At 41.0% G+C, this 27,437-nt stretch overlaps 1 protein-coding gene across 4 annotated transcripts in view; it reads left to right on the top strand.

Annotated features, from left to right (window-relative positions):
* The window catches only part of FRMD4B (FERM domain containing 4B), a 324,824-nt gene that overhangs the window by 282,850 nt on the left and 14,537 nt on the right, over positions 1-27,437 (top strand). For all 4 annotated transcript variants that reach the window (XM_044253189.1, XM_044253190.1, XM_044253187.1 and 1 more), the window contains 11 exons: positions 1,737-1,820; positions 3,578-3,643; positions 6,456-6,513; positions 7,914-8,000; positions 19,102-19,178; positions 20,480-20,618; positions 21,099-21,240; positions 22,139-22,272; positions 22,367-22,486; positions 24,019-24,247; positions 27,173-27,229. In XM_044253189.1, coding sequence (XP_044109124.1) covers positions 1,737-1,820; positions 3,578-3,643; positions 6,456-6,513; positions 7,914-8,000; positions 19,102-19,178; positions 20,480-20,618; positions 21,099-21,240; positions 22,139-22,272; positions 22,367-22,486; positions 24,019-24,247; positions 27,173-27,229 — 1,193 coding nt within the window. The remainder of the gene's footprint in view (positions 1-1,736; positions 1,821-3,577; positions 3,644-6,455; positions 6,514-7,913; positions 8,001-19,101; positions 19,179-20,479; positions 20,619-21,098; positions 21,241-22,138; positions 22,273-22,366; positions 22,487-24,018; positions 24,248-27,172; positions 27,230-27,437) is intronic.

Consider the following 27,437-nt stretch of genomic DNA (forward strand, 5'->3'; position numbering starts at 1 on the left):
TCTCCTCTCCTTTCTCTTTTGCTTCCGCATACTAAGTGTACAGTATGTACTTGATACATACTTGCTAAAAGAATAAATGAAGTTATAGTAAATAGCAGCTTCTGCTTTAGTGAGGTCTTGATTGCCACAAAGTTAACAATAACCCAAAAAGGTAACTGAGTGCTAGGCTGAGTCCTTGGAACATGGCATATAGTTCACATAGACCCAGAAGATAATAATACATATGTCATTGGTGGTGACGATGAATAGCAAAAAGTGTTGTCCTTAGCCTATTATTTAGAATGTATACATGTATTTTCCCTTCACAAAAAAAACCTCCCAAGCCAACTTCTCTGAAAAAGGAAATGGGATTTGAAGGACAGAGCATAAAAGAAATTATTAAGAAAAATAAATATCATTACTGAGCGTTGACAGATGACCTTTAATATGAATAAATTGGATTGTGGTATATTTTGGTTTTCAGGAAGCCCAAACCTGTTTTCCAAGATTGTCAATGTGGTTAAACCATACTACTTAGATTTCAAATGAAGAGAGATTTATTCTTACGTAAGAACAGGAGCCACGTGACTTTTCATTTCCTGTAGCAATTTGTAAAGCAGGATCTTTAACCTTCAGGAAGGGCCGCAACCTTCCTTTTGAAATGTAAGGTTGACAGGTGCAAATCATAGTTTCTCCAAGCCAGGTGACACTCAACTCTTGGTTCTTACTGGAAGACAGTAAGTGTATGTACAGTTTGCTTGTGGGTTCACTTGACTGCCCTGTAGCATGGTCAGAAAATGTGATGGTAAAGCCAAAACACAAAATTAGACAGTGAAAGAGAACCACTTATATCAAGCCTGCTCTGGTGACAGGAGTGCAGGAGTGAGCAATTTCTAATATAGCACAGTACAGTGAGGGTCAAATAAAACCTGTCTGCAGGTCATGCCTCGTTCCCCAGATTAATCTGTAAGAATTGATCTGAGTGTTGAATGACTGCTTTGGGAAGAGATTCACCATGCTTGGGTTTGGTCCTCTGGGTGAGGGGGTTCATTTCTTTTGAGTGTGAATCACTGGGACAAACCCCAGGGAATCTAATGTGAAAATTGCATGAATGATGGCTCTTGAAACTGATTGGTTCAGTGTTTTCATTTGTAACTAGCAGGCGATCCCTGGGTTCATGACCTGAGCCAAAGGTAGACACTTAACCAACTGAGCCACCCAGGTGTCCCAATATAACCTTTTTTATTGAATTGATAGCTGTTATAAAAAATTGGTGATTCTACCTGAGTGGTTTTATGATAACCAACATTCCAACAACATTATGTGTCCACTAAAGGTCATTATGAGGGTTCTATAGGAACACAGAAAAAGTATGTGAAGAAATTTGAAGACTGCTGTGTGAAAATGGAGTATCCACCATAATAATAATTATGTAATGGAACAGATACACATAAGAAATACACAATGAAAATGGCTACAAGTTTATCAGGAGAGTAAGGAAAATAGGATTATGACACCTGAATACTGTAATTTTAATTTTTTTTTGTCTTTTTAAAAACTTCAAAATATCAAATGGCTTGGGGTGGGGGTTCAGTTGGCGGCTCTCTCTCATTGAATCCTTAGCCTTACGTGTGTAGTGATGGTATTTTGCTACAGCCCAGTATCCTGTAGTTATTTATCAGATTTCCTCTGGTGGCTAGGTTGGATGCTATTTTAGGTAACGGTGACTGACATTACTGTATTCCTCTCCTTTTCAGTGATGAAAATGCCAGGAAAGATTTAAAGACCCTACCAGCCTTTCCCACCAAAACTCTTCAGGAGCACCCATCCCTTGCTTACTGGTAAGCCAAAGCAGGACAACAGGTGACCCTGTTATCAAAGCCTCCATTGAGAAAAGCGTGCTTTTCAAGAAATTAAAATAAACGTAGGTGAAGAAAGTATCCCATAGCCCATCACGTGTATCTGAGCCGCTATAAGTAGACCTTGATCCTTTCCCTGAAAGGGTCTTCTCAAAGCTTACTGGAGATCATCGTACCAAGATTGTGGTCGTTTGTTAAGTATGGCTTCGTGCCTTCTTACTCAACATGTGTCAAAGGTCTGTAGAGGGAGCCTTTTTTTTTTTTTTAATTTTTTAAGCAGTTACTCTTTTTTCTTTAATTATTTTTGTAGAGAGGGCTTTTTTTTTTTTTTTTTTTTTTTTTGGTGGAGATGCCAGGGAACGAATGTAGAGAGGGCTTTTAAGTGAACATGTCACTGTGTAATGTGGCCTTAATCTAGCAGAGTGCAGTATACATGTTATAAAATATAGATTTCCATGGATAGAGGTTTTCTTAATGGCCAGAAACTACCTAACTGATCAGAGGTTTCTTCTGTGGCCAAAAATTGTTGTATATTTTAAGTAGTTCTATTTCTATTTTAATGAATCCATGGTATCTATTTTCCATACAGTGTTTTTCCTTGAAAAGTACTCCCTCCCCACCCCCAACAACTTTGAATTAGTTACATCCTCTTTAAATATAGTTTCCTTGATTTATGGTTCAGAATCCTGAAGATAGTTTTCCTTTCCACTGAAAAACTGATTACAAAATAAATGCTCAACATGAATAACTTTCATAGGAGAGGTGAAATGCAGGCCCCACAGAAAGAGCAAAAGTGAGTCCTGAGATCGTGTTGCTTCCTGAGTCTGGAACCTTCCAAACATATTATTGTTAAGTGATAGTTTCAGGGGGCAGTGGGGAGGGAGACTATTTACTACTAATTACTGGTTGTGTAGAGATAAAAACATTTACCCTTCTAGGTTATACTTGAGATATGACAGGTATCTATTTGTAAGTAGGGTACAGTAGCTGAGTAATACCAAAGGTGACACACTTCATAATTCTCACCTTTCTATTCAAGATTTTTTTTTTTTTTTTAAGTTTTTGGGTTTTTTACTAAGTCTCTGCCCCCGGTATGGGGTTCAAATTCACAACCCCAAGATCAAGAGTCACATGTTCTACCCACTGAGCCAGCCAGGTGCCCCTCCAGTCAACAAGTGTTATCCTGGGACCGTAATGAAGCGTTTTCTCTAAAAGCAGTGTTTCCCAAGTAGCGAGTGACAGGATAATATTTTGGGTTGCACACAAGACTCAGAACAGTTTTAACCCTTTCTGAATCTTTGTGAATAATTTAAGGAAATGCCTTTAATATCTAACATTTGCTGATCTCTTTTTTTAAGCCTTTTAATTTCCCTGGAAAGGCTCACTAATTAGCATTAATAACATTATTTTGTATTTATTTTATCTCATTCAATTATGGCAAAAATAAGTTTTTCATTTGATAAATTGATATTCTTTCCTTTTCCAATAAATCAAGTTTTTAAGTATTGATATATTTATATATCATACAAAATATAAAGTCTTGATGAGGTAGCTAAATGTCTGAGGTTCAGGAATAAGTGTCCTACAGAAACTAAAGTCAGCCAGTTTCTATATCCCAAACAAGTTGGTAAAGGTCTTTTTTCTCTCTAGTTTCTCAACAAACCACCTGAGAATCTTAAAATTGAGTCTGTACCTCATATAATCATACATTGCCATATTTTTCATTCCTTGTTTTACAGTGAGGACAGGGTAATTGAGCATTATTTGAAAATCAAAGGTCTGACTCGGGGTCAAGCTGTGGTCCAGTAAGTATCTGTCTTTTCTTTTGCTTAGATAGAATTTTAATGCGTTCTGTTTGAAGAAGTCATCTGAAATGATTTGTTGTGTGGTTTGTGTGTATATCATCCCCATCTGGTTAGAAAAGCCTTGCTATGAATTATAAAAATGCCTTGAGTCATTCTGCTGTTGTTGTCATCAATTCAGATATTTTCCAGAGTCAGGCAGGTGGCAAAACTGAGACATGCAGGCCAGGTGTAGGGACAATAGGGAATGGTGGAGACTGCGGTAAACTGGAGAGCTATTGCCCTGAGTAGAGGCAAAGTTATTCAGTCTCAGCAGGCCTAAAGCTATCAGAGCTGATAGTTTCTAAGAAAAGGTGGAAATTCTCATTTTTAAAAATCCAGTTTTAAACATTGCAAAGTAATTTTAAGAAAATTTTATTACAATGCAACCCAAACAAAACCCGTCTGGAGGCCATACTTGGTTGCCTGGTTTGTGACTCTACTTTGGGTGGAGCACACAGTGTTGGTATTGGATAATCTATGTCTTCATGTTAACAAGAGCAGACCATAGTGATATATTTCTGCATTTTAGACTTACAGAGTTGCTATCCATTTTTTTTTTTTTAAAGATTTATTAAAATCAGCAGGGAGCCCTGATCCTGGGCTCAGTTTCAGGACTCTGAGATTATGAACTGAACCCAAACCAAGAGTCGGAGACTTAACCAACTGAGCCATCCAGGCACCCCCACCATCCATTTATTAACAGTAGTTCAGAAACTACATTAAAGTTTTAAAATTATGAGAACTGGGGCACCTGGGTGGCTCAGTGGGTTAAACCTCTGCCTTTGGCTCAGGTCGTGATCTCAGGGTCCTGGGATCGAGCCCTGCATCTGGCTCTCTGCTCGGCGGGGAGCCTGCTTCCCCCTCTCTCTATGCCTGCCTCTCTGCCTCCTTGGGATCTCTCTCTCTGTCAAATAAATAAATAAAATCTTAAAAAAATAAAATTATAAGAACTAAATTTATAATTTTACAATTTTAAAAATATAAAACCAAATATAACCTTTTACTGTGGTAATTGTAGAGTAACTTTTTTGTCCATAGAAGTTCTTTTAAAAACCCACTGAACACAGCTCAGAGCCTGTGAGAACTGAAATAAGGACCTAGAGACTGCCTTTCCCCTCCCCGGTCAGTGCATAGCTTTCCCTCACAACCTCTACCTCTTGCACTGTTCTCCTTTTGATCATAGCACACCTTCAGTGGTTTTCAAGGCGGAAATAAAAAATGAGCAGTCCTGAAGTTCAGTCGTGGACATTTTAACTCATTGTGCCTGTTTTCAAGGGGAAGGGCGAAGAGGAGTAATAAATTCCCTGAAGGATTTTAGGTTAGGCTAATGAGCGTGTTATGAAGTGACCTTATTTAAGTGCAGAGTCCTTTTCCTTCCCTCGATCTTACCGCTGTGGCTCCAAATAAGAGGCTGACTTGGGGGTTAAGGCTCTAGACTGGGGAATCCCACTCACTTTGTTGGAATCATGGCTATGCAGTATATTTGCTGCCTGTTCTTGGCACATTTACCTAACCTCTTCTATTCATCTATGCTCAGTCCATTTACTTTTTTAAAAAGCATCAAATTATTGATTACAAAACCCAGAGCATTTAATATTCAAAATGCCATTTAAAAGTCCACTTTTCCTAAACAAGAACCTCAATTCTTTATGAGCAGAGAGGAAGTCTTATATAAAACCTTAGAAGTACACAGTCGATACTTGTTGAATTAGAAATAGTAAATGGAGAAACCATTGTTTTAATTTTTATTTTGGGGGGCATATTTTTAAAAATCAGATTGATATACAGTAAATTTCATCCTTTGTAGGGACGTGTTTCTTAGAGTTTAGACCTAAGAGTTAAGTGTATATTTCTAAGAGGTTACCACAATCAGTAAATGGAATCACTTTGGTTTTTTAAACTATTTATGTATGTAATTTCTAGGCTCAACATGGTGCTCCAGCTCACAGCCCCAAGGTCAGGAGCCGTATGCTCTACTGACTAAGTCAGCTAGGTGCCCCACAATTGCTTTATTTTTCACTTGTTATGAGCATGACCCAAAAGTTGATTCTCTTTGCTTTGCATCAGTAAGTGCTTAGTTTAAAAAATACTTGCAGGGGCACCTGGGTGGCTCAGTGGGTTAAAGCCTCCGCCTTCAGCTCGGGTCATGGTCTCAGGGTCCTGGGATCAAGCCCAGCATGGGGCTCTCTACTCAGCAGGGAGCCTGGTTCCCCCTCTCTCTCTGCCTACTTGTGATCTCTTTCTGTCAAGTAAATAAATAAAATCTTAAAAAAAAAAAAAACTTCCAAGTTGGGTTTAGGATACATGCAGTCCAGTATGTTTCTAAGCCATAGAAATTTTAATATGCAGAAAATAACATCTCTTACAGCTTTTGGAAATTGAAGTTTTGTTAGCAACTGCCTAACATTTGGGTAAGGTAGGATATATGACTCCCTAGAGTGGCTTATTCTGTTTCTACTACAGTCAGAGGCATTAGTCATGGTTGTAATGAGGAAAGTAGATACAAATTGTGTTTCTTTCCTTTTTTTTAAGATTTATTTATTTGAGAGAGAGTGTGGGAGCAGGGGGAGGGAGAGAGAACCTTAAGCAGACTCCCTGATGAGCTCAGAGCCCTGTGTAGGCTGGATCTCAGGATCCTGAGAGCATGACCTGAGCCAAAATCTGACTGGCAGAACCACCCAGGCACCCTACGTATCATATTTCTGTACATCCCTTTTCCCAAAATGGTCCTCTAATTTATTAAGAGGTTATAATATATATTCATTTTTCATAGGTATATGAAAATAGTAGAAGCTCTACCCACCTACGGAGTCCATTATTATGCAGTAAAGGTAAATACTTTTGCGTAACAAAGCTTTCCTACTGCCCATGTTAGTTTATGAGTTAATGAATAGCACCAACTTCTAAAATTACATAAATTAATGTGCATATGCATGCAAATTATCTCTATAAATTTCAACATTTAAAATATAATTGATTTTCTTAAAAAATAAAAGCCTGATTATACCTTATCATTTGTAGCAAATTATAAAGCTTGTTATTTTTGTAAAATACTTGCTACATTCAGGTGTTCTCCCAAAACCTCTATGAATCCTAACATACTCAAATTATTCTCGTTTAGTGCATCTGTTCCTTTTACCTATTTTTGCTGCTGTTTCTCTTCTCCGGTTGTTCACTGTCTAATGCTACCAGATACTCACTTGATCGAGCCTTCATAGGAGAATCATAAACTTGCCACTGTCATTTCAACAGATTCATAAAATTCTCAAATTTTTTCAGGATTTCCAATACCAGTTTTCAATTGGTAGATTTCATATTTGTGTAGTATTTTCAGGTGCTTTCAAGAAGGGAGAGATTGATTCAGAAATATTTTGAGAGGTTAGGGATAAAGCACCATTAAGAAGGGGGTCTTGTTTGAAAGGAGTTTTATCGTAGATCAATCCTGAGTGACTTTTCAAGTTACAGCAGTATTTGCAATTCAAAATGGGGGGTTAAATAGTAAGTACTTGCATAATGAGGATATCTTGTACTAAAAATATGTAGCAATTCAACTTGGGTTTCTCCTGATTCTTAATTTGTTTGCATATGGGTATATGGTTTCGCCTACATTTTTCTTTCCCTGTGTCAATACATCCTTCACTTTGGCAGGACCTAAAAGATAAATTTGTGAAAAAAAAAATTCCTCTCCTTCCCCTATGTACCTCAAAGTAATGATTCAGACATCCTGCGATTGAATCATACAGTTCTCCAAAAGAGCTTTTCAGTATTCCCAGGTTCATTGTTAAGTGGGGATTATAAAACATCAGGTTTGGAGCCCCCTTTCTCATCTTTCTAATTCTTTGGAAACTTCTCTGACCATTATAGCTGGTTACTAATCAAGAGAACAGAGAGATTTTTTTCTTCCTCTTTTTAGTTTCTTTTTTTTTTTTTTTTTTTTTAATGGGTAACTAGTTTTACACTCAGGATTAATTTTCTTTCTTTCCTCCAGCTGTTTAATCAAGATAGTAATGGTTCATTCTTTTTGATGGCATTAATAGTATTGATCTGTTTTAACTTACAGATCTTTTTTGAAGGCATTTTAATAGCAAGTTGGGTTTGTAAGTAATGTTTTGTTAGCCAAGACAGCTTTATTTTTACTTGCTGATATTTGTTAAAGGATGACATTGGTGAATCTTCACCTCTAGAAGACTGAACAATTAGGGCTTGGTTCTCATGCTTTTCCATCTTCCAGGATAAACAAGGACTTCCTTGGTGGCTTGGAATCAGCTATAAAGGAATTGGCCAGTATGATCTGCAAGATAAAGTGAAACCTCGGAAAGTAAGTGTGAATCATTATAGACACATAGGAGAGCTTGAGCTAGTCTGGATTTGGAATGTTGCTTTAATGGGCACCGAACAGTCTAGGACAAGTAACTTTGGTTAGTGAAGCCATGGATTCAGAGAAGGCTCAGGTTAAGTGAAAGATACTTTTTATAACTAATTTATGTACCCTTCACTTAGCAATTCCACACTTGATCATTTATCCTAAGGGAATCAAGTTATGCACAAAGACTTAACTCTAAGGATGTTGACCCCAACTTCATTTATAAATGCATCCAATTAGATTTCTATTTTAAGGTCCTATGAAGAGGAGGATGATATGTGTTTTCCAAATTTTATATATTAATCTGTTATGTAAGCATTAAATATTTACATATATATAATTATATGTAATGTTAATATATTTTATATAAAGTATATATAATATACATACTTTTAAAGCTATATATAAATTATATATAAAATTATTTATAAAATATTAAAGTTATTATATAAAGTATGTATATATAATATACATATAATGTAAATACATATACATACATACGCTTACTGACATTGGGTAGATACACAGGTGGATGAGTTGTGAAGACGTAAGCCAGAGTCTTTATTGCTGGCTCCCTCTCAGTAATCCAGTTCTGATTGATCTTTGTACTACTGCTGCTATTTTCACTTATCTCTGGTTCACAATTTTCCACACTAAACACGTCTGCTTTTTTTTTTTTTTTTTTTAAGAAAAATAAGTTATGTGGAAAAAAAAATAAGTTATGTGCTGTTTATTAAAGGTCACCTTCTCTATCAGGTTTGGATGTTCCAGACCTAATAAATTACGTTATTTTCAATGTGAACTGTGGCCGTGATCTCTTTCTCTGGATCCAAGCACAGGCATACAATCTGTTTCTGCCTATATGAGAATGGATGGGTCCACCTAGACAGCCCCCCCGCCTGCTCCAGCCTACTGTGTAGTATAATGACATGAAGGCTTACTCACACTGCCCTGGTTGGTTTTGCCGCCCTGCCTGCGCTCTGCTGGCATCGCCGGGCATCAGTCACAGCAGTGAAACAGTGACCTGTAATAGCAGACCATGTGTTATCACACCCCGACATCGCAGCCTTGAATAACTACTATCATTTCTGTCTGTCGCGTGCTTTAATGTCTATTAGAAAATTGTCATGAAGCAGCCTTTGTCATCGTACCACCGTGTTCTTCATCTTCTATGTGGCTTTTCAGCTTTTATCAATGCTCTTAACCTTCCACTGAGTGAAAAATAATTAAACTCCTCTTTTCTCCCCATTTTACGGTTGGGAAGCTGATGGAGACCACACAGAGAGGTGGCCCAGGGCTCACCCCCTTCTAATGCCAGTCCTGCCCTCCTAGAGCAGACCAGCTGGGCATTGAGACTTCTTACTGGAAATTCTTGATAAAAATAATAAAGTATCATTTTGTGACTGATACCATCTATGTGGGGGATGGGAGGGCTCCATGCATGTAATCGCGTAATAAAATGATGTCTCTATAAGCCCTGTGACCAAGATCAGTCAAAGTAAGGTATACTTACTTGATTTCCAGGAGGAATATCATTAATGCTGTCTATACTTGAAAATTTGCCTCTAAGAGCAAATTTCAAAGAAATAATGTTAGAAATGACAGGCCTGCGATTTTTTTCAAAACAATTTTCAAAATCATTTTTATTTATAGTTATTTTTTTAAAACCAAAAGTTACACAAAGCCTTTGTAAAAACAAAACAAATTACAAACTGCAGAAACATGTCAGTTAAGGGAGGAAGTCCTTCTGCAATGCCCATCCCTTCCTACGGTAACCACGGTCGAAAGAATGACAGTGGTTCATTGAGACTTTGTCAGCGTTTATCCTAAGCTTTCCAGAGAGGGAAATCTTTCTAGACACACTGTTTCATCCCGTGTCCTATTTCTCCAGGTTACTTTATAAACACATCTCTCCTCACTTGTTCGAAAGCTGCCCAGTATCCATTATGCGGAAATACAGAATTCATTTAACTGATCAGCTTTTGATGGACATTATGGTTGTTAAGTGGGGGTCTGTGGCAGGGAGAAGGAGCATAATGAATCCCAGTCAATGCATATAACTAATCCCTAGTTTATCTATTTTATAAAACTGAATTATTACTTACTGTGTTTTCTGGAGGTAGACCTCAACCTATATTAACATTTTCCAGTAATTTATTTCTCCCCTGAATTTTACTTTAAGAAATAGCATTCAGGAGTCTCACTGGTTTTGCTGAGTCTTGCGTGTCATATATAACTTAAATCGATGCACAAGTCATCTCTTAGCGAATGTGGCTTCATGAAGTTGAGAATCCCACAGAATATAAATGCATCCACTAAAGACAACCAGGCTTTCTCCCAAAATAATGGTAGATTGGAGTCTACGCAGTATCTCCTGCAGCAAATTTCCTCTCAGTTGTTTATGACTCACGGTCTTTTTTTACATTCATAGTTTCCTAGGAATTGGTCAGTATTGTTTGACACTGATCACGGTCAGGCTTGGTTGTTGATCCCAGAGTTTAGACAAGGGTCAGAAGACACAGTCTTTTTTTCTTTTTTTTTTTTTTTTTTATTGGCAGAGTTTTCGCTTTCCTTTTCAAGACGTGCCATTCAACTCAAAAAGGACCCAACCAGGCCGTCTTGTATTACCACTGCCTCCTCTTCTCTTTCTTGGTGATCTTTGCAACTGTCCATGCTGTACCACCGCTTATGGCCTCCTCCTCCTTCTGTTAAAATCTGACAATGGATTTTGCCTCCATCTGTTTATTTTTCCACGGCCAAACAGCCTATGGGTTTAATTGGAGGGAGGATGTTCTACAAGTCACTGCCCTGGCCCACTTGGTCCAAATGAAAGAAGCCGTCATTGAAAGGGCTATGGGCACTGACTTGTAAAAAGGAGGATCATGCTTCAGCTGTTTGCATGACCTGGGCACACAGCAAGTTACCAGTGGCCGAGCAGGAATGAAGGTCAAGATTGGCCAACCCTACAACAAAGGCTGAGATGGGAGGCCTTGGAGATGCTCAGCCTCCTGACGTGCTTGTTACACACACCTGCTGGGTTATAATTATGCAGCTTAAAAACAGGCTAGAACGGGGAAGATTTGCCATTAAGAAGAGAGACTGATCAAAGCCAAAGGCTATTTTGAAAAAAGTGTTCATCCAGGACCCACCAGCTGAAGCTTTCCGTCCTTTCCATATGAGGCCTATTAGCTGTAGCCCAGGAATGCTGGGGACGATGTTTCTCATACCTACCTGAACACCGAGCAATTGCTCCTCGTGTATTTTGGCTCTAAGCCTTTTGCCAGTCATGGGGACGAGGTGTTTTCAGTCTTTGTAGGATACTGGTGCAGAGCAAGAATGTGGGAAGCAATCCATAGCCTGTCTTTGGTTTCCAGAATCCGTTTGCTGTGTGACCTTGGACATGTTGTTTAATCTCTCTTTAAACTCCGTCTCTTCATCTGCACCACAGTCATGCCACCGAGGGCCTAGGGTGTCTGTAAGAATTACATGAGATAATATTCAGCACTGTGCCCAATACACAGTCATCTCTACCCAGCTGGCTGTTGTTCACTGGTAGTCGTAGAGAAAGACAATTTAAAAAGGTATGAGAAATATTCTTGGTTAGAGAAGGATCCCACATTGCTACAGACTCGGAGCCTTGGTGGTTTTTTGTTTGTTTTTTTTTTCTTTAAGACTTGGTGTTCTAAGAGTCCCCGCTCAGATTTTCTGTTTTCAGAGGCTCTTAAGCACTCTGCACGGATTTATTAACTGTAGTGCCCTAAGGCATGGGGCAAATTAAGAGAAATTTAAAATTCTGAGTAACAAACCACAGAAATTCAGAGTATTAAAAATTCAGATCACAGGCAATTTTTTTTCCTTTTTAATTCTCCCTTTATGCATGAAATGTGTCATTGCAGACTCTTATGGAATGTGAAAACATACCAGAACACAGCTTAATTTCAAACCATAGGACATTTGAACTTAAAAACCATGAAGTTTTATATTTAAAAAAAAAAGCAAGCTTGTGTTCCTACTAGGTTTTTATTGCTCGTTTGGTATTTCAAGGAAAAATGTCATTTCTTCACAAAGAGGTAGAGAGGGTCAGTGGCTAAGTGAAGCATTGATGCATGTCGTGACTGATTTGTAGCCCTCCAGCAAGTTATTTGACCTGGGAAAACCAGACCCTTTCTGAGTTGGGAGAAGTAAAAAAAACAGGCCAGCCAAGGTGTCACAGGCAAACCTTAGTGGGATAAAATGCCTTTCAAGATCAGTATCTTGGTGCATTATAACTGCTAACCAAGTGATGTGATGTACATCATCACCTTGGGGCATTTTAGGGTGGGGAAAATGCTCTTAGCCTTCTGTTAACTGATTTTTTTTTTTAAACTATTGGAATTCCCAAATGCCTGGAGCCAGATGAATTAAGTCATAAGCACAGGAGTCTTCCTGTTTCCTCCTCCATCATGAAAGTATAGGGTTCGTTTCATTGAAACTTAGCACTTAACTTTTATAAGCTCGGCTATCTTGACATTGCTCACCACTCCTGGTTTTCCACCACCTGCTGCCCCCTCACTGGGGAGCCCGATGGGGCTTCTAACACTGCTTAAATTCTGGATGAGCGTAGCTGTAGAAGAAGGAGGCACACGGGCTGTCCAGTCACACTTTCTGTGGGTACATAATAAAGTATGGTGTGGAAGAAAAGAATGGAATTAGAGAATGTCAACTGGAGACCGGTCCATCCTGTTTGTAAAGTGTCTAATTAAGCTCCAGCCACACCAATAATCAATCTGATTGTTAAAGCCTTCTGCAGAGTCTGTGGGAGGAGAGCTCAAATCCTACATGGGTTTGAAGTAAGAAACCAGTCCTGTAGTCCTGCTTACCGGTTGGCTGACCTGGAGCTGTCACTCGGCCTTGCTGGGTCTTTATTTCCTCAGCTTTTGAATTCCAATAATTCTATCTACTCTGTCTACCTCAGAGATCATTGTGAGGACCCAATGGGTTGGTGAATTCTTTTCCCAAGCAGATTTTGTTTTCCTTCCTGCTGTCTTCTGATTTATGGAACACCATAGATATTTTTCTTCCCTTCCTGTAAGCTCATCACAGGATTTTAAGCAGTTCTTCTAAGACAAGGAACTCTCAGAGAATCGGTTGGCCATTGGTGAGGCTCCATTTCCATTTCACAACCGGCAAGAAGAAGGAAAGAATTCAAGGCAAACAGCCTGATTAGTCATAAAGTCTAATTGTAAGGAAGGCTGGGAAGGGTAGTCTTTAGGTGGGTGGCCATGGTCAAAGCCATAACTCAGGGTGTTTGTTACTAAAAGGAAGGAAGGAGAAAAGATCCTGTGGGTGATAAGGAGTTTCTATCACACTGTGTTTGTTTTCTCTGAAGTCTTTTAGGGGGATGGTCAGTGAGAAACTAATGAGCAAAGAAATAAAACAAGATGATAAATTTTGGATAGTTTCTGGTGGAGACCAAATGGAGGGACAATAATGGGATAGGTGTGGAACACTCAGTGGGTTCAGAGAAGGCCGTTGAGAAAGGTGACATTTAAGCCGGGTCCTGAAGAATGAGAAGGAGTCAGGCTGTGAAGAATGGGTTGGCACATTCTAGTCAGAAAAGAGTGTATGCTGAGGGGAAGGAGGTAGGCACATCATAAAAGTGAGAAGAGACCGCCGAAGCTAGAGCTTAAAGGCTGAGAGTTTTCTCTGTAGAAACAGAAGATGACGTGTGAAGAAGAGGAAGTGGCTGCTGGACAGGCAAAACCATTCAATTTCATTATTTAATCTACTAGTTTGTATTTGTAGGCATTTACCAAATGGCTGAATTGTTGACACATACAGGAAATGAAAGATAGCACGTTAATAAGATTGACTTGTCCAAATGCCAATTTGGACATTTATCTACAATAAGTAGATAAAGCATTGTCAAGAAAAATGTTCTAGGAAGGGACATAAACAGTATAAGCTTCTTGGCTTTGTATTTAGGACTGAAATTGGTTTGGTTTTTCATTCATCCTTAGGGAGCAAATTTCCGACAAGAGAGTACAGTTTTCCCCAGTTTTACAATTTAACAGCAACAACAAAAATGTACGGAGCCCATTTACAAGGACCCTGAGCCGAGTACTTTATATTCTTTATTCCATTTAAGGAAAAGAGAAGTCCCTGTCATTAAGGACCTGACATCCAATCTGGAAAGACAGAAATATATTCAAAGTTAGGGGTTTTCCTGAAAAATTTAATAACTGGGCTGGACACCAAGCTGTGAGAAGGGATGCCAGTTGTAAACACCCAGATGAGCCCTGCAGGTGGCCCTCAGCAGCAGGTCGGCCCTGGTCATACCGAATGCGTGGCGGGGAGCGCTCTGCTGCAGATATTAACAGGAGGTCATTAGGTTGGCCCTGGAAGGTTCCAGATTTGGCCACAGTTGCAGTCTGGGAAGATCCCATCCCCTTGGATGGTCAGAGTTTTATATTACGCATTTCCCGATGACCGGAACTTCATCTGAACTCTTTCTCTCATACGCCGAGTGTTGTACATTTAAGATGTGATGCATTTAAGATGTGATGCTTCATGTATGGGAGGTTATGATGTCACGTCTCAAAAGGTAATTTTCGCTACCCAAGTGCATCCCGTTTGGGTATAGCATTTTTGTTCGGCTCACCTGACTGTGTTAGCTTGGCCTCTTCTAGTCTGTTGGGTAGTGTTCAGTCCCTCTGGTGGGTAACATCTGCATTTAGAAAATCGGAAGAACAATTTCCTGTGGGGATTGCCTAACCAAGAAGAGTAGGACCCCGGCTTTCATTATTTTGGAGCAAACATTTTGTCTTCTACATCAACATACTCCACCTACTAAAGTGAGGTATATCACCAAAACGTATTCTCTGAATCAGGCTTTCTCAGTCTCTGCACTGTTGACATTTGGGGCCAGATAATTTTGTCCCAAGCATGGCCTGATAGTAACGTCCCTGGATTCTGCCCACCAGGTGCCCAGAGCACCCATCCCTGCAGTGCGACCGCCAGAAATGTCTCCAGACACCGCCAAGTGACCCGAGGGTCGAGGATGAGGAGGAAGTGATGTAAATATTGCGGACTGAGAATCACTAGTGCAAACACAATTTGAGGGTCCCAGAGTCCTTTTCTGCAAGTGGCTGTTATAACTGCTGGGTGGTGGTTTTTGGTTTTGTTTTTGTTTTTTCCCTTGTGAGGTTGATTTGAGAATTATGACATGTGTTTGTTAAAAGTAACAAATTTCGGGGCACTGGGTGGCTCAGTGGGTTAAGCCTCTGCCTTCGGCTCAGGTCATGATCTCAGGGGTCCTGGGATCGAGCCCTGCATGGGGCTCTCTGTTCAGCAGGGAGCCTGCTTCCCCCTCTCTCTCTGCCTTCCTCTCTGCCTACTTGTGATCACTGTCTGTCAAATAAATAAATAAAATCTTTTAAAAAAAAAGGTAACAAATCTCCATTGAGTCCTCTTCCCAGAAGAGTGAGGCAGGATGGTGTGCTTTGGTTAGGCCCTGGGATTTGGGGAGCCTAGTTGTGGCTGGTTGTGAATACCAGATCTGCTTCCATTTAGCTTCGGGACCTTGGACAATGTATGTAAACCTCTCTGAGCCTCGGTGGTCTGTCTCACAAAATGAGGCTCTAAGTAGTAACCCCCAGTATTCACTCTCAGGTACAGAAGCATTTGATGGATAGAAGGACGGCTGGATAGAAGTGGTCAGTCTGTTTTTCTAAAAGCCTGTGATCCTGCAAAATTCTGTCTTTGTGGGACTACAGAAGGCAAAACACATCCACTGACTTGATCATGAGTACTAACAGTACATTCATCAAGTATAACTTCTTTTAAAATGAAAAAAAGCATAAATCAATAATAGAGTGATTTGGCTTTGCTTCCAGTTACAGCAAGGGATCACCCGACATGAGTCACTGTTTGAGGTACAGTCCTAGAGTACAGCTGTGACTATCCCAAATGTAGTCATTTCCAGGTGAACTTGCAGCTAAATGATTAACCTGTATTATAAGTGCTATTAAAAAAAAAAAAAAAAGCCTATGATGATGCCTTCCCCATCCTGGCATGGTGTTATACCTTTGGGTGACCCCTAATATTGATTTAAGATTCAAAAAGACAGTTTGATCCTTTCTGTCCGAGGCTTTCCCTCAGTCTTTTATTACCCCGGGAAGTCCCCTCCCGCCACCCCCAGCCTGTGGCAGGTGCACGCTCCTCAGCACTGTCGCACATGCCTGGGCACGTTCCTTTTTCTGGGTACCCCAGACAGGAGGGAGCTTGCTACCATGCATCTCTGTGTGGGCGTGCCCTTGACCTGCCCCTCCCTCCTCCTCTCTGACCTCCTTGATAAAGGAACAGTGAGCAGATTTCCTACCCAGAGGGTGTATCAGGAAACCGCCGATGAAATCAACAGAAATACAGCAGTTCTTACACGGGCTGAAACTCACAGAATTGGAAACCCGATGTGTCAGTGGAAAGACAGAGGTGGGAACCAGACAGCCCTTTCTATTTCTGTTTCTCCTATTAAGTGGCTGCCCTCCATCCTCACAAAGACATGATGGAACATTAGGGACTTGGATGGAGCATCCTTCATCACAGTTACAACTAGCCTTATCACTTACGAAATGTTCATTCTAAACCAGACACTGGGCTAAGTGCTTCATAAACATAACCTCACTGACCCGTCACAATAACCCTCTGAAGCAGGCGTTGCTCCCATTTTATGGGTGAGAATGCTGAGACTCAGAAAAGCTAAGCAACTCCCTTCCACCGCCCCCCAAAAAACAAGTGAGGGAACCAGAATGCAAACCCCTGGTACACTCCACCATCCACAGCCTAGCGGCAACAGTCAGCACAAATTGTCATTCTAGTTCCCTTGGGCTATTACAGACACATCTGTGAAATAACATTTTCCATAAACTTGAGATTTCAGGTGAAGAAACGGCTTTGCCTTTTAGACTTGAAGACTCAGTCTCGTACCATTAACTTCTTTTGCATACCCAGTTGCCATCGAATTATTTCAAATTCCTTAAATAAACCAGAGCCCTTCACCTTTTAAGTAGGGTTTTTTGCTTGCGGGAAGTCTATTTGCTCTCGATGCAGGGACTTGCTGAATGAAGGCAGAAGCGCTAGTATTTCACTTTTGTAAGTGATAAGAGGGGGAGGTGGTGGCTTTCAGAGATCATGTTTCAAGTCCAGCCCTGGTTTTTATGTGTGTGGGAATGGACGCAAAGGAAAACACAGCTGAGCTGCATTGTGGTTCTTCCTGTAGAACCTGTTCATGCCCAGAGTGAGTAAACCCCGGGGTAGAAATGTCTCCCGGAGACAGCCCCCAGTGAAATTTGTGCCTGGATTGAAAGCAACTCATTTCCCAGGAAGTTATCGTCAGGATCCACGCTCTGGCCTATTTTAAAAGAATGTGTCTCCCTTCTGGGAAGATCTGCCAGGGAGAACTTTGCCCTCTTTCTCCCTGATCTGGGGGGAAGGAGCGGAACTGGGGAGGTGTCACTCGCTAGAGCTGCTGATGTCAGTAGCGTGTCAGCCGTGGGAGGCTCTCTTTGTGAAACTGAGTTACACCTAGGTGTCTTATGAAACTCCGTTCAGAGCTCACCGGAGCTGCTCTCTGGGAGAGGGAGGTAGAACGAACCTCGGGGTTTTCCTTCACAATTCTGTCCCATTTTTGGAATCTCTGGATGAAAAGAAATGAAAGCGTCCCGTCTACGGACATTTTAGGAAATGGGTATGTAGCTTTAAGCTTTCACTAGTTAAACTCTTTCCACCTGGGTGATTGCTGTGGTTACACTGACTGCATGTTCGGACCACGAAGGGCTGTGTCCTTAGCATGGGCGGGTTTCTCTGTGTTTGGGGCCTGAGGGTCCACATTGAACACTTATGTCTCCCAGTTACGCGTGCACACGGACGTTAAGTTCATGCTGTTCCTTTATGTGAGGTTCACATGTTCATAAAAAAGTCTTGGCTCCTGTACTTCGGGACATGGTTGTGCTTTGCAATTATACAAATCATATTCTCCCCTGAGATTCTCTGAGCATAATTTCAAACTCCGGCCAAAGTCTACTAATCATCAATAGTGGGACAAGTTCCAAGTTGAGAGAAAAAGCTGAGGCTCAGGCTAGTACAAGGGGGTTGGGAACAAACCCAGAAAATACAGCAGGGCACTCCGTCTCGTGAATGGGCTGCCTTTTACAAATTATTTGATCTTCAAATGCACATTGCTAGCTAACTTCTGTTTCTCCCAACCAATTGGCAAGGGACACCGAATGCAGCATTAGAATATCAGCGGTGGGAATGTAAAAGTCTGTTGACAAAAGATTGGAGGCCCTAGCAGAAACCAATAAGGCAACCGCATATTTACCTGTGTCCCAGCTCTGCTCCAGTTCCTGGTGCTGGGTTTCTGTTACATTTAGGGGAACTCTTTTAGGTGGGAAACTGGTGTCACAGAGAAGCACCCCTGCTTGGGGTTCCGTTTTACTTTCACTTTGTGTTTTTTTGAAATTTCATCCTGTGGTTCTGCTGAAACGTCCCTTTCGATGACCACATTTCCATTTAAATGCGAAATCAACATCTTTGATCAGAAGGCATGTGCTTACTGGAAACTGCGAGGATTTCCTATTTTTTATTTAATTGAGTTAGAGGAAAAATAATATGTGTGTTCCCCACACTTGCCTGATTACTGTCAGAGAAAGGAATAGAATGGTTTCAGGTTGTTGGTTTGTAAAAGATGCACCATGTATTCGTGCTTTGCCTTAGTGTACTTTCTTGATTACTTGGTGATTAAGCTGAGTTCCAGATTTAGTAAAAATCAGCATTAATGGGGCGCCTGGGTGGCTCAGTGGGTTAAAGCCTCTGCATCCGGCTTATGTCATGATCCCAGGGTCCTAGGATCGAGCCCCGCATCTGGCTCTCTGCTCAGCGGGGAGCCTGCTTCCTCTTCTCCTTGCCTGCCTCTCTGCCTACTTGTGATCTCCATCTGTCAACTAAATAAATAAAATATTTTTTTAAAAATCAGCATTAATTAAAGTGGTGTGTCTGTTCTGTGTTCTCAATTTCTTAGTTATTCCAATGGAAACAGCTGGAGAACTTATATTTCCGTGAGAAGAAATTCGCCGTTGAAGTTCACGATCCACGGAGGTGAGGAGGACAGCCTTTTCTTTGTGTGGTCCCAGTGACTATCCCCGTAACAATGCTGCTGGGAACATTGATGTGCCAGGCTTTGTGCGGACATGTTTTCATTTCTCCGGGATAGACCTGGGAGGGGAATTGCTGGGTCAGTGGTAACTCTTTAACCTTTGGAGGAACTGCTACAGTTTTTCCACAGAACTGCCACCATTTTGCATTCCCACCGACAATGTATGTGGTTCCCTTTTCTCCACATCCCCCCTAACAGTTATCTTTAGTTGTATTTTGTTGGCTTTTTAATAGTCATCCTGGTGGCATACAGTGATAGCCCATTTTGGTTTGGATTTGCATTTCCCTCATGACTAACGATGGCTAAGTGTCTTTTCATGTGCTCTTCAGCCACTTGGGTACCTTTTGTAGAGAAATACCTATTCAGAGCCCATGCTCATTTTTTAATTTGGTATTCCTGGTCACTTTTAAAACAACAGTTGCCAAGTTATAACCATAGATTGAAGTCAGGATTGGAGGCTCTCCGAGCTTGTCAGAGGAATTCATTATCAGTCCCCAGTGTTTGCCTTTCAGATATGTTTATGGATGCTTGGAGGTCAGAGGGATGGGGGAAACAGCTGTGACAAAAAGAGAACCAAGAGATAAGCCAAATTCCTACAAAGAACATTAGTACCCTTCTCACTTTTTCCCCACAGCATCTGCCTACCCCCTCCCCTTCTCCTCTTACCCTCTCCTCCTCTGACCATCTCTCATTCTCTTATCTGGTGCATAAGCAGGACACTGGACCAGTGTCAGACTTGGATATTTGCAGACCATATTATCTGTTCAGCCTCTGATGATGTCAGACCCGCCCAGGCCTACCTAGATCTGAAATGCTCTTTTACCTTGAGGAAGGTGTTGACACTGCCCTCTCAGTTGGGTTATCTTTGATATATGATCACCTTGATCCCTGACCTCTTGTGATGCTCTCACATCACAAGATGTGATGTGAAGTAGAAGGAATGCTACAATGCTACTTTTAAGTAGAAGTTTTCAGTATAGCCCCTAATTTGAGTACTTCTTATCATTTGGGGTATATGTACATGCATTTTTGAACATGCCAGTTTTACCAAAAAAGAGATTATCCAGGTGCAGTGGGTTTCTTCTTAAAAGGACAAAATCAAATCTTGGCTCCTGTCGGCATCAGAGTGTGGCAGCCAGAAAACAATTAAAAAGATACTTCATGGTCACATTCCTCAGTGGATACATTTTGTGGTGTGCTGGGCCAGAGGTGAATGAATTGAATATTTGCCTTAATCTTCCAGGATTTCTGTGTCAAGAAGAACCTTTGGGCAAAGCGGCCTCTTTGTGCAAACGTGGTATGCAAATCCTTCCCTCATCAAGTCCATCTGGGTAATGGCGATTAGTCAGCATCAGTTTTACTTGGACCGGAAGCAAAGCAAAGTAAGTCACTGGAGCGTTTCTATAGGAATAGACTTCCCTCCCTCATTTGCTTTCTGTTTCAAGATAAGCTTTCTCAGAAAAGATGCAAGCACGTGGGTTTCTGTTCTTTGAGGTTTTGCTTTTTAAACTTTCTGACCAACTGTTTTAATTTTTCTTACATTTAAAACGGGGGCGGTATCTAGCCTGATCTAGGAGTTTTAAGACGTGCCAACTTTTCGGCACGTGTGTACATGGACACAGGTGGCATTCTAAAGTTAATGACTGAACTATATACCGTGAGAGAGAGTAATGCGTATTTAAACTTTGTTGATGTAAAGCCTAAGTCTTATTTTTTTTTTCTTCTGAAGTGTCACTTGGGCATGTAAAAATTCTAAATCGTCCTCTGTGTTAACATACTTATTCCATAGTAACTTAATCATTTTATTCATTTAAAATAGGTTCAGTTGAGTGAATTCTGTTTCCATGTTGTATACCTCTTAGGCAAAAATTCCTTCAGCCAGGAGTTTAGACGATATCGCAATGGATTTGACTGAGACGGGAACACCGAGGGTCTCCAAAATGGTGACACTGGAGGCAAAAAGTCAGTTCATCATGGCGAGCAATGGCAGTTTAATCTCCTCAGGTAACGTTGTTGGAAAGTACCAGTGATCTTACTTTTCACTTCGGTCATAAACTACATTGGGGGCTGATAAACCACTTTTAAATGCATTTTAGGCCCATTATTTGGGGGAATGAATAAGCCTGTCAAAACCTGCAACATGTAGCATCAACCAAAGTTTTAAGAAGTGGAAGGAAAGTTAAATTATAAATAGTCACCTTTATGAACAACACTAGTTACAAAGATAGTGAACGCCTCAGCATTAACATGAAAGGACATTTTCTCCTCATCTGTTCTATGGAGTTCTTCTTCTCCCAATATTTAGTTTCTGATGCAGACAGTTGTCTAGTGCTCTACTTCATATATAGTCAAACGTGACCACAAGCATCTAACCTCACCCCAACCCCACCTCCCAGTGTGACTGCTGCCCTGAAGCCCTTCCTCTGTAGAAACTCTGCAGTCTCTTATCACTGAGTATACCTAACTTCACTCAAATGAATTCTCCCCATCTAAATCCTATCGTCAGCTCTTAATCTGAGGCACAGAACGTTCCTTTGCCTCACTTGCCTGCTTTCTACCAGGACATTCTAAACAACTATCTCCAGGAACATCTTACCTTCTCTCCTGCTCAGAAAAATGAAATTCTTCCTTGGGTGTGTCTGAAACATTAAACATTTTATCATTGCTTCTAAAATGACTGAGCCAAAATACAGAGGGTATATTATAATTACCAGGCTGCGTTGGATGCCCAGAAGCATGAGAAAATGTTCCCCAGTTTCCTTTTATTATGTTCGGAAACAAGGAGAAAAGAAATAAATTATTATTTAATAGCAGGCCAGCCTTAAAAGTCCTTTGTCCTTTAAAAAAGGAAGGAAACATGCCTTGTATAAACCTTCCCTGGCCTCCCTTCCAATCCCTCCAGGTTCTCAAGACTCCGAAGTTAGCGAGGAGCAAAAGAGAGAGAAAATCCTGGAGCTCAAGAAGAAGGAAAAGCTCTTACAGGAAAAGCTCCTGAAAAAAGTCGAGGAGCTTAAGAAGATCTGTTTGCGGGAGGCTGTGAGTGTCCTCTGCTTTGGGGGGACTCGTCACACTGTGTCTGACAATCTGGTGGGTGTCACTTACCCCCTCTCGGTTCTGTCCTGTTTTATAGGAGCTCACCGGCAAAATGCCAAAGGAATATCCGCTGAACGTAGGTGAGAAACCGCCTCAGGTCAGAAGGCGTGTAGGCACTGCGTTCAAATTGGATGGCAGCCTGCTGCCGAGTAAAGAGGTAGGAGCACCAACGCTGAGCATTTCTATTATCAACAGGACAGAAAGGCAACTGGCTGAACGCGGCTGACTTGTCCCTTTGGTTTTTGAGTCCCTGCTGAACCTTGCTATCTCGCCACTTGAAAGTGATGTCGTAGACCCAGCTGAATTCTTCCTTCATGCACGGTCCAATTACGGTTGATTCTTTCTCACTATTTTACTCCTCCCAGGCATAGAGAGCGTTAAACAAACCCCAAATGTTTATAAACTGAGAACCTTGACCGTAAGAATGAAGAACTCCAGCATGAGACGCTTCCACGTAAAACCGAGAAACCTTTGACAAATACGTTTGCCCTTTCTGGTGTGTCATTTTTCAGATCTCAGTTCCTCATCCATAAAATGAGGGCCATCCTCGTTCTTCCTGCTAACGGGCATGGGGTGTCATAAATGACATAATACATGGGCAGCATTCAGGTATAATAAAGTTCTAGTAGAGGGTGAACTTTTTCATTTGCATGTCATCAGATCGTAGGGCGCTACTCCTGTTTCTTGCCCAGATTTAGCCATCATGGCGATAGAAAATGATAGCAGTTTCCATCCATAATAGAGTGAGCTTTGCAAAATTTTAAAAAGGTGTCTTTACTTATTTTAGAGAGAGCAGCTGCATGAGCAGGGGGAGGGGCAGAGAGACAGGGAGAGAATCTCCTACAGACTCCTCGCTGAGCATGGAGCCCGACACAGGACTCCATCCCATGACCCTGAAACTGTGACCTGAGCCAAAATAAAGAGTCAGACTTTCAACTGACTGAGCCACCCAGGCACCCCTGAGCTCTGAAACTTATTGAGTATACCCAGTTCTGAGCTAAGCAGTGCACACATACTATCTCATTTAAACTTTGCCATATTTTTACAAGGTAGATATTCTCTCCATTTGAAATGGAGATGCAGAATGAAAAAAAAAACCAGTAGCACTAAGAAATTAAGCATGTTGGGGCGCCTGGGTGGCTCAGTGGGTTAAAGCCTCTACCTTCGGCTCAGGTCATGAACCCAGGGTCCTGGGATTTAGCCCCGCATTGGGCTCTCTGCTCAGGAGTGAGCCTGCTTCCCCTTCTCTCTATGCCTGCCTCTGCCTACTTGTGATCTTTGTCTGTTGAATAAATAAATAAAATCTTTAAAAAACAAAAAAAATTAAGCATGTTTCCAGGGTCACTCAAGAGGGAACCACCAGAAAGAGAAATCAAACTCAAATGTATCTGTCTCTAAAGCTAAGCATATAAATGCAACCTTCTGTGTCAGTGAATCTTGGCTTAGGAATAGGAATCTCTCCTTGAAAAATATAATTGTCACCTGACCCACTACATAAAGGAAAGGCCATTCCCTTCTTTAAAAGGAAAACAGTCAGATTAGTGAGAAGTATAAGTAAGTGGATGAGGGAGGTTTTGTCTTCTAGAAAAGTGTTGGAAGACGCCTGTGCAGTCAACTTGGGAAGGTTTTATTCTCAAAGAGCATCTGATCTGAGACTGTATAAGAACTGGTATCATTGTCTAAATGCAGGATCCTGCTTTGCAAGACCTGGAGAGCAATTTCCTAATACAGCAAAAGCTAGTCGAAGCTGCGAAGAAACTTGCCAACGAGCCAGACCTTTGTAAAACAGTGAAGAAAAAACGAAAGCAGGATTACACGGAGGCAGTGAAAAAGCTTCAGGAGATTGAAAACGCGATAAATGAATATCGAATCAGATGTGGAAAGAAGCCCAGCCAGAAAGCCACAGCTATTTTACCAGGTTCGTAATAAGTAAGGTTTTTCCGGTCACATATGATGGTAGTAGCATTTCCAAGTTCATTGGGTGAGAGATACAAGAAAGGACTGGTTTGGAAGTAAGTTTCTTAGGGTGAAAATGGTTTGGGATGTCAGTCTTGCAAGTGTGTAAACGTGGTTTTCACGGACATTCTCACTGTGGTAATACTACACTATTGCGTTGCTTTCATTTGCAGGATGAAGGCACATTCATAGCAATATTGGTTCATAATCACCTTTTAATGGCCTCACGTCGTTGCAGGAAGTGGAGCCGGCAGCACAGAGTAGTAAAGAGAGCTGGGCCTACCCAGCCGTTTCTCAGAGGGTTTTAATGCAGGGACATATATTTGTTGAAGGGCCTATCCAACATTTGTGAAAAGAGCTCTTACAGTTCCTGTCAATTGTGGAGGCTATTTAAAGCTCGGGACAAATGTTGTGATAGAACATGAAATGCAGAAAGCAGGGTATTAAATCATAACCACAACATGACCCCGACATCATGTGAAGATGGACCTACACAACTGGTTGGAAAATATTTCAAAATGCTAGTAGTTGTGGTATTTCAAATAACTTGTTTTTCTTCTATTTTCAAAATTCTCAACATTATATCCTTAAGACTTTCATAATCAGAAAAAAAGTACGCTGAAAATCTCATTTAAGTCAATTTCAGCTTCACGTGGCCTTACTTTATCAGCATGGTTTTCAGCCTTGATCGCTGGTTGAAATATGATTAGATTTCCTTGATCCCAAGACTTTTTTTTCACATTTAAACATCTGTTAAATTTGAATAATTTTACACTTGATGGTGTGTTACAGTTACAATGGGCAATACTTTTTCTCGTTTTAGTGAGACATAAAATAACTGTGTCATATTGGATGAAATGTGACTAGGTTTGGCGTATACTCGGGTTTGGGGAGGTATGGTTTATAAAGCAGAGATACAGCTTTTTGGAAAGGGACGAAGAACACTTGTTCATCCGCTACAGCTGGAGAATTTAGGATGGCTCTGAATCCAAATGAGACGTCCAGTTGGCTTTGGAGGTGGTTCCGTTCTGGACCTACGGAGATGGGTGATTAGCGATATACTTAACTTTCATAACCATTTGTTGTGGCCCGTTCATCTGCAAACTGTGCAAGATTCAAGTGATCTCCTTTACAATGAGTGACATTTGGGCAGCAAATGGTGCCATGGTTGAGGATATATGGGGTAGATTTTTTTTTTTTTTAAGTGTGCCTGACAGCTGACTACACTGGCACCTTGCCTTCAAACTCTATCTACTGTGTGTACAGTTAAGAGATTGTCTGCCTGGCTCTGGTGGAGATTGCCATTGGAGATCAGATGGGGGAGATTTCCTTCATGATGGCGTTGAAGCCTACCTTGCCAGACCTGACCCTGGGTGTGGAATGATATTTACCAAGGCAGATATGCACATCTGGGTTGCCTCCTGTTGCTACATACATTTTTTTTTTTTTAACATTGGATGGGTAGCACTAATACTTAGCAGCGTTATGGGTCTTTCCAACCATCAGAATGCTATGTCTAGCTAATAAAAGCAATAACTATAGCTAATACTTACTGAGCATTTGTCCTGTACAAGGAGGTGGGCTAAGAGCTTGACATCCATTATCTTAATCACCTTAGCACTACATACTAGGTACTATTCTTATTCGCATTTTAGTTGAGCCAAGTGAGGCCAAGAGGGGGGACGTCATTTGTCCAAGGTCTCAAAGCTAGTAAGTGTCAAAACCAAATGGGAACCCAGGTCTATCTAATTCAGGGGTTCTCAACCGAGAGCAGTTTTGCACCCCCAGGGGATGTTTGACAATATCCTCAGACATTTTTTGGTTGTTGAAACGGGGCGTGGCGATGCTGCTGTTTGACAGCGGTTGGATACTGGCGATCCTACAATGCAAAGGACAGCTCCCCCCAGCAAAGATGATCCAGCCCAAAATGTCAGTAGTGCCCCATGAGAAACCGGGTCTAACTGAAATGCTCGTGCACCACCAAGTGTTCACCTTTTAAGAAAAGGCCCTTGTCTTCAGGGAGGGGTCGAAAAATAATTTATACTAACAGCAGTTATTTTCAACCCTCATTTTCAAATGAGGGTTCAAGTGTATTTCACATTTATGACATGAATGGCGTAATTTTTCTTTTCCAGTGTGTTGGTTGTAAGCCCTCAATGTATAAGGTAAAGTTTTCATGCCACGTAGAAGCTAGATTGAAAACTAATTGAAAACAAAAACTGCGTTGAAATCAGTTCCATTTCTCTTAAAGATTTTATTTGTTTATTTGTTTATTTATTTAGAGAGCGCATGAGTGGGGGAGGGGCAGAGAGTGAGGGAGAGAGAATCTCAAGCAGACTCTGCTGAGAGTGGAGCCCAGTGTGGGGCTTGATCTCACGACCCTGGGACTCCCATGACCTGAGCCAAAATCAGGAGTCAGATGCTTAACTGACTGAGCCACCCAAGAGCCCCTAACTCTGTTCCATTTTAGGAAAAAGTCCAGTGTCGGGGCACCTGGGTGGCTCAGTCATTAAGCATCTGCCTTTGGCTCAGGTCATGATCCCGGGGTCGTGGGATCAAGTCCCACATCGGGCTCCCTGCTCAGCAGAAAGCTTGCTTCCCTGCCCACTTCCCCTGCTTCCATTCTCTATCTTGCTGTCTCTCCCTCTCTGTCAAATAAATAAAATTTTAAAAAAATAAAAAATAAAAATAGTCCAGTATCATATTTGTACAATTCTAAGATGTTTATATCTTTACTAGTAAATGATTCCATTCTTGTTAATTATTCTTAATGCACTATAATTATTTATACTTACTAAATAAAAATAAGATGCACTGAATTGAGAATTGCTTTATGATAGGTGTATAAATGCCCAGTTATTTTAAAGGCACTTACGTTTATTCACAGAAGACATAATCCCATCGGAGAGCAGCTCCTTGTCTGACACTACCACCTATGATGATTGTGAGTAGCTCTTCTTTTTCATTTTCAAATGTCATATGTTCTGAAATATTAAGACAATTTCTTGAAGTAAAGCCTATGTGTTATTCTTCTGGGAAAAGTAGAATGAACTAACTTACATCTATACAGAATGGTTGGGGAAGGGAGATTATGATGAGCTTCTACTGAGGTTAACTCAGCATTAAACACAGTACCATACAGACCACTTGAA

The sequence above is a fragment of the Neovison vison genome, chromosome 6, assembly GCF_020171115.1.
Source record: "Neovison vison isolate M4711 chromosome 6, ASM_NN_V1, whole genome shotgun sequence".
Taxonomy (NCBI): domain Eukaryota; kingdom Metazoa; phylum Chordata; class Mammalia; order Carnivora; family Mustelidae; genus Neogale; species Neogale vison.